Source organism: Vombatus ursinus, unplaced genomic scaffold (assembly GCF_900497805.2).
Source record: "Vombatus ursinus unplaced genomic scaffold, bare-nosed wombat genome assembly UNPS02014792.1, whole genome shotgun sequence".
Classification (NCBI taxonomy): Eukaryota; Metazoa; Chordata; class Mammalia; order Diprotodontia; family Vombatidae; genus Vombatus; species Vombatus ursinus.
In genome coordinates this window covers 1,132,752-1,147,982 of record NW_020954570.1, presented here as the reverse complement: position 1 = coordinate 1,147,982, position 15,231 = coordinate 1,132,752, and the positions used below count along the sequence as shown (strand labels likewise).

Sequence of the window (15,231 nt, the reverse complement as noted above, 5' to 3'; positions counted from 1 at the left end):
AAATGCCAGAATTCTCAGTTCAAGGAGAAAATACTGGTAGCAGCCAGAAAGATTTGGAGTCACAGTCGGGATTACACAGAATTTACCAGCTTCTACATTACAAGATTGGAGGGCTTGGAATATGATATTCCAGAGGGCAAAGGAGCTTGGATTATAACCAAGAATCAACTACTCAGCAAAGCTGAGCTTAATCTTTTAGGGGGAAAAGTGGACATTGGATCAAACATTCCTTATGAAAAGACCAGAGCTAAACAGAAATTCACTTTTCAAGTGCAAGACTCAAGAGAAGCATAAAAAGGTAAACAGGAAAGAAAAAAAAACATAAGTTATTCAATAAAATTAAACTGCTTACATCCCTACATGGGAAAATGATAGTTGTAACTCTTAAGAACTGTATCTCTGTTAGAAATTAGAAGGAGTATACCTAGACAGAGGGTGTGGGTTTAAGTTGACTTTGGTGGGATGATACAGAAAAAAAAAAGGTGAGAAAAAAGAAAAAAGAGGTGAGAAAGGACTGCATTGGGAAAAGAGAAAGGGAGAGGCAGAATGGGGTAAATTATATCACATGGAGAGGCAAAAAGACCTATTTAAAAAAGGGAGGGGAGTGTGAGCATTGCTTAAACCTTATTCTCATCAGATTTGGCTCAAAGAGGGAATATCATACACACTTAGTTGGGTATAGAAATATCTTGCCTTATAGGGAAGGAGGAGAGGGTGACAAGAAAGGGTGTGGGGGCTAATAAAAGGGTGAGCAGATTGAGGAAGGTAGGTGGTAGTCAAAAGCAAAACACAGTTGAGGAGGGACAGGATGGACCGTGAAAGAGAGAAAAGTATAAATGGGAAAAATAGGATGAAGGGAAATATACAGTAATTATAAATGTGAATGGGATGAATTCACCTTTAAAATGGAAGCAGAGAAAAATGGATTAAAAACCAGAATCCTACAATATGTTATTTACAAGAAACACATCTGAAGCAGAGGGACACACAAAGAGTAAAGGTATAAAGCAGGAGCAGAACAAATTATGCTTCAGGTGAAGTAAAAAAAGAAAGAAAAAAGCCAGGGTAGCTGTCATGCTCTGAGACAAAATGAATGCAAAAATAAATCAAATTAAAAGAGACAAGGAAGGAAACTGTATCTTATTAAAAGGTACCATAGAGCATGAAGCAAAATGAATACTAAACATATACATCAAGTAGTGTAACATCCAGATTTTTATAGAAGTTAAGGGAGTTACAGAAAGAAATAGACAGCAAAACTATACTAGTGGGGGACTTCATCTGTCTCCTCTCAGAACTAGATAAATCTAACCACAAAATAAGAAAGAAGTTGAAGAGGTGAATAGAATTTTAGTAAAGTCAGATATGATAGTCTGAAGAAAATTGAATGGGAATAGAAAGGAATATATGTTTTTCTCAGCAGTACATGGCACCTACACAAAAATTGACCAAGTATGAGGGCATAAAAACCTCACAATCAAATGCAGGAAGACAGAAATGTTAAATGCATCCTTTTCAGATCTTTATAGAATAAATATTATATTTGATAAAGGACCATGGAAAGATAAGAGTAAAAATTACTTGAAAACTAAATAATCCTAAAGAATGTGTTGAATCAAACAACAAATTATGTAAACCATCAATAATTTCATCAAAGAGAATGACAACAATGAGACAACTTACTAAAATTTGTGGGGTACAGATGAAGCAGTACTTAGGGGAAAATTTATATCTCTTAAGTTCTTACATCAGTAAAGTAGAGAAAGAACAAATCAATGAATTGGGCATACAACTAAAAAAATTTAGAAAAAGAACAAATTAAAAATCCCCAATTAAGCACCAAATTGGAAATTCTGAAAACCAAAGAAGAGATTATAAAAATTGAAAGTAAGAAAACCATTGAACTAATGAAACTAAGGGTTGATTTGTGGGGGGGGGAATCAAATTAACCAATGGTTTATCTATTTTGTTTTAAGAAAAGAAAGAAGAAAACCAAATGAATTAGTATCATAAATGAAGAGAATTTGCCACCAATAAAAAGGAAATTAAAGCAATAATTAGGAGCTGTTTTGTCCAATTGTATGCCAATAAATCTGACAATGAATACTTACAAAAAACTTTGTAAACATATTGAATATTTAGAAAAACAAATTGCCCAGATTAACATAAGTGGAAATAGACCATTTAAATAACCTCATTTTAGAAAAAGAAATTGAACTAGCCATCAATGAACTCTCCAAGAAAAAAATGCCCGGGGCCAGATGGATTCACAAATGAAATCTACCAAACATTTTAAAGAGTAATTGATTTCTCTGCTATATAAACTATTTGGAAAAATAGGTTAAGGAGTCCTCCCAAATTCATTTTATGACAGAAATATGTTGTTGATACCTAAACCAGGAAGAACCATAACAGAAAGAAAACTATAGATGAATTTCCCTAAAGAATATTGATGCAAAAATTTTAAATACAATACTAGTAAAGAGATTGCAGCAATATATCACTAGGATCATATACTCTGACCAGGTGGGATTTATACTAAGAATTCAAGGCTAGTTCAATATTAGGAAGAATATCAGCATAAATGAATCTTATCAATAACAATTTCAAGAGAATCATATATGTTTATCTCAGTAGATGCAGAAAAAGCCTTTGATAAAACACAGCTCCCATTCCTATTGAAAACACTAGAGAGCATAGGGATAAATGGAGTTTTCCTTAAAATGATAGGTAATATCTATTTAAAACAATCAGCAAACATCTGTAATAGGAATAAGCTAGAAACCTTTCAAGTAACATCAGGGGTGAAGGACATCAGATGATGCCCCTTAGCACCACTATTATTCAATGCTGTACTAGAAATGGTAGCTATAGCAACAAGAGAAAAAGAAATTGAAGGAATAAAGATAGGCAATAAGGAAACAAAACTGAATCTTTGCAGATGATATGATGGTATATTTAGAGAATAATCTAGTTGAAATAATTAACAACTTTAGCAAAGTTGCATGATATAAAAGAAACCCACATAAATCATCAGCATTTCTATGTATTACCAACAAAGCCCAGCAGCAAGAGATAGACATTTCATTTAAAATAACTGCAGACAACATAAAATATTTGGGAATTCACCTGCCAAGAGAAACCCAGGAGCTCTATGAACACAGCTACTAAACACTTTTCACAAAAATAAAGTCAGATCTAAACAATTGAAAAAATATCAATTGCTCATGGCTAGGCCAAGTCAATATAATAAAAAGAACAATTCTGCCTAAATTAGTTTACTTTTTCAGTGCCATACCAATCAAACTACCAAAAAACTATTTTATGGAGCTAGAAAAAATAACAAAATGTACCTGGAAGAACAAAAGATCAAGAATATCAAGGGAATTAATGAAAAGAAAATGCAAAGAAAAGCGGTCTAGCTGTACCAGATCTCAAGACTATGTTATAAAGTGGCAATCATCAAAACTCTCTGGTACTGACTAAGAAATAGAGTGGTAGATCAGTGGAATGGATTAGTCACACAATACATAGTAGAAAATCACATGGTAATCTAGTGTTTGATAATTCCAAAGAACCTAGCTTCTGGGACAAGAACTCATTTGACAGAAACTGCTGGGAAAACTGGAAAACGGTATGGTAAAAAGTTAGGTATAGACCAACACCTAACGTTGTACTGCAAGATAAGGTCAAAATGGGTACATGATTTAGACATAAAGAGTGATACCATAAGCAGATTGAGAGAGGAAGGAATATTTTATCTGTCAGCTCTATGGAGAGAAAGCAAGCATTTTTGACCAAGTGAGAGATATACAGCATTATGTGATGTAAAATGGATAATTTTATTATATTAAATTAAAAAGGTTTTATGCAAACAAAACCAGTGCCACCAAGATTAGAAGGAAAATAGAAAGCTGGGAAAAATTTTTTACAGAGTGTGTCTTTGATAAACATCTCATTTTTCAAATATATAGGGAACTGAGTCAAATTTGTAAGAATACGAGTCATGCTCCAACTGATAAATGGTCAAAGGATATGAATGGACGGTTTTCAGATGAAGAAATGAAAGCTATGAAGTCATAATTAAAAAAAATACTTAAAATTACTGTTGATTACAGAAATGCAAATTAAAAGAACTCTGAGGTACCACCTCATACCTATCAGATTACCTAATGTGACAGAAAAGGAAAATGAAAAATGTTGGAAAGGATATGGGAAATTGGGACATTAATGTTCTGTTAGTAGAGTTATGAACTAATCCAACCATGCAGGAGGGCAATTTGGAACTATGCCAAAGACAGTAGAACTGTGCATACCCTTTGATCCAGCATTACCATTACTAAGTCTATCCCAAAGAGATTATAAAAAAAGGGGAAAGGACCTACATATATAAAAATATTTATAGCAGCTCTTTGTGGTGGCAAAGAATTGGAAATTGAGGGGATGGCCATCAATTGGACAATGGCCGAACAAGTTGTGGTATATGAATGTAATGGAATACTGTTGTGCTATAAGAAATGATGAGCAGCCAGATTTCAAAAAGACTTACATGAACTGATGCAAAGTGTAGCGAGTAGAACCAGGAACTATTGTATACAGTAACAGCAACCTAGTGCTATGATCAGCTGTGACTAACTTAGCTCTTCTCAGCTATACAGTGATCTAAGATGATTCCAAAGGTTGCATGGTGGAAAATGCTCTCTACCTTCAAAGAGAGAAGTGATGGAGTCTGAGTGCAGATTGAAACATACTATTTTCACCTTCTTTATTTTTTTATTATTTTTTTTCTTTTGGTGTGTTTATTCTTTCACAACATGACTAACATGGCAGTATATTTTATATAATTGCACATATATAACCAATATCAAATTGCTTACCATTTGAGGGAAGAGAGGGAAAGAGAAAATTTTGAACTCAAAATTTTTTTTAAAATGGATTTTAAAAATTGTATTTACATGTAATTGGAAAAAAACAAAATACTATTTAAAAAATAAAAATAAAACAGGTGTATCTTCCAGTAATAGGGAGGTAGTAGTCCCACTGTACTCTTCATCAGACATCTTCCAGAATATTGTATTTAGTTCTGATAATTATGGGTTAAGATGTGTTTGGGTAAACTGAAGAGTCTCTAGTTAGGTGTCAGATTATGAAGGGCTTTAAGTCTGTTTTTGATTCCAAAGACAATAGGGAGCCAGTGGAATTTTTTGAGTGGAGGAGTGATGTGGTCATATCTCAGATTTAGCAAAATCGCTTTTGCATCTGAGGATGGCTTGGTGTGAAGAGATACTTGAGTCAGGATAACCAATTAGGAGTATGTTGTAATGGTCCAAACAAGAAGTGAAAATTGCCAGATTTAGAGTGGTGTTCATGTGTATAGAAAGGGATATAATTTTATAAGTAGAAATGACAAGATTTGAAACTGGTTGGTTATGTAGGGTGAGGAAAGATGAAAAGTCAAGGATGAGTTAAGCATAATTGTATACTTTGGTAACTAGAAGAATGATGTTGCCCTCAACAGAAAGAGGGATGTTCTGAAGTGGGATAGGTTTTGGAGAAAATATAGGGTTTGTTTTTGAAGGGCTTTCACTTATTTGCAAGGAGGTGCATTCTGAAAAAGCATTAGATTAAACATTGGGAGACCTGAGTGTTTATTCTCAACTGTGTTGGGCTTGTTAATTGGGCATGTCACTTTACCATCCTGGGACTCAATTTCCTCATCTGTAAAATGGGACAGAGATCTAAAATTATATTACTAATTTTCTTTTCTGCTCAATTTCTGTAAATCATTTTCATCCTCAGAACCACTATCCATCATGCTACCTCCCCCAACTGACTTTTTAATTAAAATTAATTTAGTTCTGAGAAGTTAAAATAAGTTTCTAACACCTCTGGAGATGATTGGCAACCTCCTAAGAAGTAATAAGGCTGGGATTAAAATCATTTTATAAGAACATCTATTTTTCTCAATTATAGTATATCTGACCATGTAATCTCTTTGGGCCATTTCAAGCCAGCTCTAGAATTAGGTTAGCATCCTTGTTAGGGTTTGTTAACACATTAAAAAACGAAAGAGAAAAAGAAAGATGTTATATGAGAGCCTGGATAAGTGTTGGCTTATTGTCAAATGTTAGTAGGACTTGGGTCTACTGAGGAAGGAAGTTAATTAAAATGCCTCAGCCTGTGGGCCATTGCTAGCAATGGTTCATTGTGTCAAGCTTCTTAGCTTCTTTCTAACAATCTCTTCGGTCTGAACAGGCTCTTTTTCACATTCTTGATAGGAATTTTTGAGTGATCAGAAGAGGCAGTCATAATTACTTTTAACATTTCAAAAGTGGAACCAATTGTTTAAAAAAACCAGTGTTTTCTAATTATTTATGGCATAAAAGAAGTACTCAGGATCCTCTTTGTTCTGTCAGAGTAGTTTTTTAATTCCTTAAAATAATGAGAGCTGACATGTGTTACAGACCTTTAAAGTTTGGAAAATGTGGTATGTGTATGGGCGGTGCATGTGTGTGTTTACGTGTATGTATCCACACATACATATATACATATGTGTATATTTTATAGCCAATAGATGATGCAGTAAATAGAGTGCCAAGCGTGGAGTCAGGAAAATTCACCTTCCTGAATTCGAATCTGGCCGCAGACACTTACTAGCTGTGTGAGCCTGGGCAAGTCAATTAACCCTGTTTGCCTTAGTTTCCTCATTTATAAAATGAGCAGGAAAATAAAATGGCAAACCACATTGATATCTTTGCCAAGAAAATCCTAAATTATGTCATGAAGAGTTGGACACAACTGAAAATGACTAAACAACAGCAATTTTTACAGATAAGAAAATTGAAGGTTAGAGAGGTTAAGTGATTCACCTATAATGGCATAGGTAATCAAGTATTAGAGCCTGGATTTGAACCTAGATCTCTTCTGACTCTAAGCTTTCTTTCTGTTATACTATAATGTCTCTCATATTCCTTATTAGATACAGAATAAATTGGGGGTGGAGAGAGTCACTTCCTTACAAAAATCAAGGCTCATACAATTGTGTTCATCAGGTATGGGACGGTCAGCCTAATTATCAAAATATTTTCTAGATTGTAACTTTAACAAGTTTCTTTGTATTTTACTTGGAATAAATTTATTGAAGTAATTTAAAAACTATCAATATAAAAAACCCTTTTAGAAGTCTTTTCAAGATCACATAAAAATTACAAACCTATATTAATGACATAATTTAGGACAGAAGCAAGTCTAAGACGGAGATCTAATAATAACCAAACTAACTATGTCTTTAAATCTTTTTCTCTCAGTTTAAGAATGGTTCGTAGTGGCAAAAATGGTGGTCTTCATCTAAAGCAGATCGCATATTACAAGCGAACAGGTGAATATCATCCAACTACATTGCCAAGTGAGAGAAGTGGAATAAGAAGAGCAGCAAAAAAATTTGAATTCAAAGGTAAAGTTCACATCTAAAATTTGTCTTCGCAAAATTTTACTTTTGGAAAAACCTTAGAAACTCAGCATTTCTGGTAAACATTACTTAATTTTTTTTCTGTTACAAGAAAAAAAAGTTTCCATTTTGACTATATTGTTTTAAGTAATATCTCATTCCCTTTCCTTCAACCTCCTTATTCTCTAGCAAAGAGGACTTGATACCCCACTGAAATATATTCAATAAATTGGTGTTGACATTTCTATATTGATTCAGTAAGAACTTAGAAAGAAAAACTTGTTTGGGGCCACTAATGTTGACTCCTCTTTCATGAGTTTCGTTTGATCATAAACCAAAAAGAAAATGTAAACGCTGCTCTTAAGATGACCTCTATTAATAAATAAATCATTTAAAGAATGATTTATTGTTCTGGTGGATCTTTCTTCCTGTTGCCCTGTTGCATGACATGTATGCATGTCAAGCACTGACAGTGAATATCCCTTAAATTGTTGCAGGAACATAAAGATAGGCTAGACAGCTGACTTTGGAGTCAAGAAAACCTGGGATCAAGTCCTGTCCCAAACATTTCTGGGCTCTGCGACCTTGGGCAAGTCACAGCCACTCTCAGTGCTCCCAAACAATTCCTTAAACCTATAAATTGCAAAGCAGATTCAGATTTCATTGGTTGAGAGAGTTTCCTCATTGAAAAGTTCCCTATTATTATTGAATTAACAGACCTCTGAGTCCAAAAAGGTACCCAAATTTCTCCAGAGGATAAAATAAGATGGAAAAAAGCAGCCATGGATCATTTCCTAAAAGTTGAATGTGCTTGTTCTTTATTTCTCTAATACGTTTCCCTTCAGATGGAGACAGATGAATAAAAGTTAAACAATATATTTCAGTGGGTCTGCTAGGCCAAATTAATACTATTAATTTTAGCAATAGTTTGCAAGTTTTACTCAAGGATATAGAAATAGGAGTTCCTCTAAGCAGCTGAAGGGCATTCTTACACCTTACAAGGGTGGGCCCACCCTTTCCAGTAATCCCTCTGTTCATGTACAGTGAAACAGGCCATATATAAGAAAGAGAACAAGAATGTGTTACTTGTTCTTCTTTGTCTCCAGTTAGTTATAGTGAGGGCTCTTGTACTACATGCACATAGACAAAAGGTGTATGTACCACCCACTTCTGGTGATTCCATTGATAAAAATTAGCATAGTTATTATTTTTTTCCTGGTAGATTCCCAAGGGAACTTTCTTTCTCCTTCAGATAAATTTTTTCCCAGAATGAATTGTGTAAAGTTGATTACCCATATTTTAACTCTGGTGAAATGTTGTTAGAAGTAGAAGATGAGTGTAGGGGGAGCACATTTTAAAATCTAAGAGTCAACAAATATTTATTAAGGAATTATGTGCTGATGTATTATGCTAAGTGCTGGGACTACAAAGAAAGTCAAAAGACAATTCCTGCTCTCAAGGCGTTCACAGCCTAATAAGGGAGAGGACATGGAAACAACTATGTATAAACAAGATATAAATAGGGAAAATTAGAGATAATCTCAGAGGGAAGGCACTAAGAAGAGGGAAGGCTTCATAATGATAACAATAGCATTTATATGGTGCTTTAAGGTTTACAAAGCACTTTACAGATTTTATCCTTCGAACAGTCCTTGGAAGTAGGTGCTATCATTATACACATTTTACAAGTGAGGAAACTGAAGCAGACACAAGTTAAGTGATTTGCCCAGGGTCACACAGCTACTAAATGTCTGAGGCTAGTTTTGAATTCAGGTTGTCATAACTCCATGTCCAGTGCTCTGTCCACTGTACCTTCTAGCTATCTTATAAAAGGAGAGAGTTAGTCAGGAGATGAAGAGGGAGGGAGTTCCGGGGATGGGAGACAGCCAATGAAAATACATGGAGTCAGAAGATAAGAGTGTTTAATTTTCTAAGCCTGACCCTGACTGCTGACCTCTTCTTTTGGTTTGAGTTATCTTACCAAAGTTATTCTGAGTCTGAGTTTATTTATTGGAATTGGACTTAACTGTAAGTCATTCTGAAACTGAATTTATTTAAAGAATATTTTTTAAAGTATTTTTTTAAATTTAGGATCATGTTTCTCATGGTTCCAAAAATCATTTACCTCAAGGTAGCATAGAAACCATCTTTATAGACACTCAGTCTTTATCTATGATTGATGAATATATTAATTTTATTTAAAGCACTGCAAAGTGAAGGGTTCCTCTTAGTCATTTGGTGTATATATAACCATTAAGAACCTTTTAGATACGTTTTGAAAACAGCTTCATAAATATTCTTATTTTTTGAAGGTGAAGATGTAAGAACTATTTGGGAATTAAATGAATAGGTAAAATTTTAAGCTAAATATCGTAAAATAAAGAAAACAAATCTCAAAAAAAATAATACTCTATCTTTTATCATTTCTTCTAGAGAAAAAGCTATTCTATGTTGGAAAGGACAAGAAACAAAATCGTTTGGTAATTATCTCAGAAGAGGAGAAGAACAAAGTCCTAAGAGAGTGCCATGAAAATAACACTGGGGCTCATCATGGCATATCCAGAACTCTTACTCTAGTAGAATCTGGTTACTATTGGACATCTGTGACCAATGATGTCAAACAGTGGGTATGGTTATAGGGTTAGACTATTTAAATAGAATTGTTGTAATGCACACACCAAAGGTGGCTTTTGGCCCAGATTCACTATTGTTGAATAGTGACACTATCTGTCATCAAGGTCATTTGCTTTAGTTCAAGAAGCTTGGTGTCATTTTGCCAGAATCGTAGTTCTCACTTCCAATTAGACAAAATTCAGTCAGTCAACAAGTACCTATTATAAGCACTTAATATGTACCAGGAATTGTGCTTATCGTTAGGGATACAAAAAAAAGGAAAAAAAAAACAGTTCTTAACCTCAAAAAGAACTGGCATTTTAATGGAGGAGAGAACGTGATGGACTGATTTGGTGTACTTTTCATTCATGTTCATTTGAAAAATTAGGCAATATTGCTTTTTCTCCACTTTTTCACAGTATGCCTGTTTTTGGGGGGGGGGGGTTTGTTTTTTGAGCAGCTACAGCTGTCATTTAGGATTCCCTATATTTTTCTGAGATTTGATGCAATGAGCATAGGGGTCAGCCCTAAACATGAGCATCTGATGAAGCTCATCATAAATGGAGAATCCTTCTTTTGTTTGGGATACTCCACAGTTCATTGTCTGTGACAGCAATGGATGCCTTTGGCAAGCACGCATCTTACCATTTTGGGCCTTGTTTGTTATTGATAATCTCTATATTATGCAACAAGATTGAAACTCTGGTTTTAGCTATCAAATAATCTTATATAGACTCACTTTAGCATATTCTTGGGAAATCAGAGAACCTGGATTCAAATCTTGCCTCTAAGGAACAGCCCATTCCTGGGTGTTAAGATATAAACAGTTTTCATTTTTTGTGATGTTGATTTTTGCTCCCCATATCCATTGTTTTCCCCAGTTCTAGGTCTATGATTTCTTTTTGAAGAAAATATTAATGCTGTAAATGCTCTGAGTAATCTACAAACCCTTAGACTCTTTAATTTTTTTCATCCTGAACCATATTTTATAATACATTTTTGCCTTATTGATGCCTTTTGTTGTATTCTCTTTGTCAAGAGAAAGGGTCTGTGTTTCATCATTTCTCTGGAACAGAGATTGATTGTTATAATTCATTGGAATTCAGCAACTTTTTAATACCATTTCATTTACATTATTTTAGTCTTTGGATGTATTGTTCTCCTGACTTCGCTGTGCCTTAATTCAGACAAATCTTTCCATATTTTTATGAAGTTCTCATAATTACATTTTCTTACAGTGCAATAGCATTTCATTATATTCTTATGCTAAGTTTGTACTCAATTGATGGGAAGCTACTTTGTTTACAGTTTTTTCATTGTATCATAGGTTTAAAGCAAGAATGGATTTTAGACAATATGTAGTCTAACCTCATTTTGCAAATGGAGAAAAGGGTTTGGAGAAGTTTAAATTTGCTAAAGATCACAGAGCCAATAAGTGGCAGAGGTGGGATTTGAACCCAAGTCCTCTAATTCTAAATCCTGTACACTTTCCACTGTACCATTTTACCGTATCATTTTATAGATGAGAAATTGGGGCACAAGGTAGTGGAGGATCTCTTCAACAATCACACGGGTACTAAGTGGCATAGCTAGGATTGAAGCAATGTCCTTGACTCTAATTCTGGTTTGTTTGTTTTTTTTTTTTTTTACTAGACTGGGCTAACTTATTCCCTCTTTTGCCACCACAAAAGTGTCCCAATCTGGTGGTTTTTTTTGTTTTTTTTTTTTGGCTTCTTCCTCTGATTTCCCATTGAAGTCATGGAATATCAAGGCATATGAGCATGCAATCTGAAAAATCTTGGCAGATTCTTCATAGAATTTCTCTACTCCTTCTTATGCACTAAACATTGGCACATAAGCCACAATTATATTCATGGTGGTCTTTTTGCTATTGCTCATCATGGACACTTGAAGGCAAAATGACCAAATAGTCAATGAAACAGTATTTCTTGTTGCTTCCAAGTGTTTCTCCATGAGAAACCTCTGATCTCTCCTTCCATTTATCTTCAGTTTCCATGTCTTCTAGTTTCCTCCAGAAGTAATATCGGTATTGACATGGTCACATTAGTACAATAGTGTGTTAACTCCTTTGTCATTAGACAAAGATTTCACATTTAATGTTTGTAGACTGACTAAAAACTACTGGGTTCTTCGTGTCCTTGGCTCCTTATCACCACCTCTAGTCACCATCATTGTAGTAGAAAGCATTCATGTTAGACTTAGAGAAACTTCATTTTTTTGTTTGTTTCATGTATTCAGTAAGCATTTCAGTGAATCATCAAGCATTTTTTAATCTCCTGCCATGTTGTCAGGCACTGTGCTAGGCAGTGGAGATAAAAAGTGAAAATGAAAAATCCATCATTCATTCAGCAACTGATTTGGTTTTCTTAAAAGTACAGGTCTAACCATGTCACCCCCTTACTTAGTAACCTCCAGTGGCTCCCTGTTGCCTCCAGGAGCAAACACAAAATACTGTGGCATTCAAAATCCTTGATAACCTGGCCCCTCCTACTTTTCCAGTTTTTTTTACACTTTACTCCCTGAGATGTACCCTTTGATCTAGTGACACTAGCCTTCTGGCTGTTCCATGAACTAGACACACCATCTCTTGGTTATAAGCATTTTTTCTGGCTGATCCCCATGCCAGGAGTGCTCTCCCTCTTCCTCTCTGACTACTGACCTCCCTGTCTTCCTTAAAGTCCCAACTAAAATCTCACCTAGTCAGGTCACATGTTAAGTTTATAGTCAGCTTTCTTTTTGTCAGAATCCATGCCTTGTCCTAAACTTCCTTGGGGATTGGAAGCAACCTTGTATATTCTAAGGTATAGGCAACATGTTAATGCCAGTACGGGCATCTTTCAAGGAAGACCTGCTCTGTTAGTACCAGAAAGCTTCACCCTCAGTTCAGTGAAAGTACTTGTTGCTGCTCACTTTACTGGGCCTTATTTTTCTAAGTAGCCAAGTAGGTGAAGGCCTCCTTCCTAAGCAGTTGAGTAGAGGAAGGCTTTCCAGTCTTATACATTACTCCCCCACCATGTGCCCTTTGAATCAGTAGCACTGGCCTCCTGGCTGTTCCATGAACATGACACTGTATCTCTCAGCTCTGTATGTTTTCTCTGGTTGCCTCATCCCTGGAATGTTTTCCCTCCTTGTCTTAGCCTACTCCCTTCCCTGGCTTCCTTTAAGTCCCAACTAAAATCCCATCTTCTACAGGAAGCCTTTCTCAGTCCCTCTTAATTCTAGAACTGTTTTTCTCTTAATTATTTCCTATTTATCCTGTAAATAGTTTGCATATATTTGTTTGTTGTCTCCTCCATTAGATTAAGAGGTTCTTGAGAACACAGACTGCTTTTTGCTTCTTTTTGTATCCCCAACACTTATCACAGTGCCTGGCAAATAGTAGGTCATTAATAAATACTTCATGCTAGAATTGGTTGTTCTTGGAGCCTGCCTGTGCCTATCCTGCCTCTCCCCTTTCTCATGATCCAAAATGCTTGACTGTAACTTGGTATCCATTGTAATTGTGGTATTACTAAGAATGGGTGAGACAGCTGAGTTTTAATGTATCTTACATAACTTAAGTTGACTGCATATTTATATCAATGATTTTCCATTTCTCAAAACATTTTTGGAGTACCTCTTTTGGAACTCCTATTACAGTCTAGCACAAGGTAGAATGTGATGAAGAGAAGGAAGCCAGATATTCTGTTATCTTTAATGCAAGAGAAGCTAATTGTTTGGAAAGTCTTCTTTTAAGGTAAAAATGATAGTTGAGTATTTAGAAACGTATAAGCTCAGTTTGTAAAGAATTTGGATGTATGTTTGAATTAGGGAAAGTATTTGGGGTTATAAGTAGTAAAACAAAATTTTAATATATTTTTATTTCATTAAATGTTTCTCAATTAAATATAAAACTTTTAAAACATTTATCTTTTAAAATTTTGAGTTCCAAACTCTGTCTTCCCTCTTATTTTACCCCACTTCTTGAGAAGGCAAGCAATTTGGTATCGATTTTACATGTGAAGTCATATAAATCATTTCTACATTAACCATGTTGCAAAAGAAAACAGACAAAATACCCAAGAAAAATAAAGAGAGTTAAAAAAAATGCTTTGATTTGAATTAACAGTTCATCACTTCTCTCTGAAAAGGTAGATAGCATTTTTCATCATGAGTCTTTTGGAATTGTCTTGAATCATTGTCTTGACTGGAGTAGCTAAGTCTTTCACATTTGAGTATCATTAAATATTGTAGTTACTAGATAGTTTGTTATTCTGTTTCTGCACACTTCATTTTGCATCAGTTCATAAAAGTCTTCACAGGCTTTTTTTTGAAACCATCCTATTTGTCATTTTTTTAATAGCACAGTAGTATTCTGTCACAATCATATACTGCAATTTGGTCAGCCATTCCCCAGTGGATAAGTGTTAGATACAAAAAGAAGCAAAAAACAGTCCCTGCTCTCAAGAACCTCATAATCTAATAGAGGAGGCAACAAATATCCACTTGATTTTCAATTCTTTGCCACCACAAAAAGAACTATCATAACTATTTTTGTGCAAATAGGTCCTTTTCCCCTTTCTTTGATTTTTTTGGGGTACAGAACTAGTAGTGGTATTGTTGGGTCAAAGGGTAAGCACAATTTTATAACACTTTGGGCATAGTTCCAAATTGTTCTCCAGAATTATTAGATCAGTTCACAACTCTATCAGCAGTGCATTAATGTCCCAATTTTTTCACATTTCCTCCAGCATTTGTCATTTTCCTTTCCTGTCATATTAGCCAATCTGATATGTATAAGGTGGTATCTCAGAATTGTTTTAATTTGCATTTCTCTAATCAATAAATGATTTAGAGCATTTTTTTATGTGGCTATTAATGGCTTTGATTTCTTCTGAAAATTGCCTGTTCATATCCTTTGACCATTTATCAACTTTGACCATTTATCAGCTCTTATTTTTATAAATTTGGGTCACTTCCCTGTATATTTGAGAAATAAGGCCTTTATCAGAGAAACGTGCTGTAAGTTTTTTTTCTTTTCTGTTTCTTGCTTTCTTTGTAATCTTGGTTGCATTGGTTTTGCTTGTGGAAAAGCTTTTTAATGTCATATAATCAAAATTATCCTTTTTATAACCTATAATGCTATCTAACACTTGTTAGGTCATGAGTCC

The 15,231-nt window shown here is 34.7% G+C and overlaps 1 protein-coding gene across 1 annotated transcript in view; it reads left to right on the top strand.

Moving 5' to 3' along the window:
• Positions 1 to 15,231, top strand: part of GIN1 (gypsy retrotransposon integrase 1) — a 51,154-nt gene that overhangs the window by 11,767 nt on the left and 24,156 nt on the right. Inside the window, 2 exon segments of the mRNA XM_027869172.1 lie at positions 7,308 to 7,453; positions 9,881 to 10,074. Of these exon segments, the coding sequence (XP_027724973.1) occupies positions 7,308 to 7,453; positions 9,881 to 10,074 (340 nt within the window).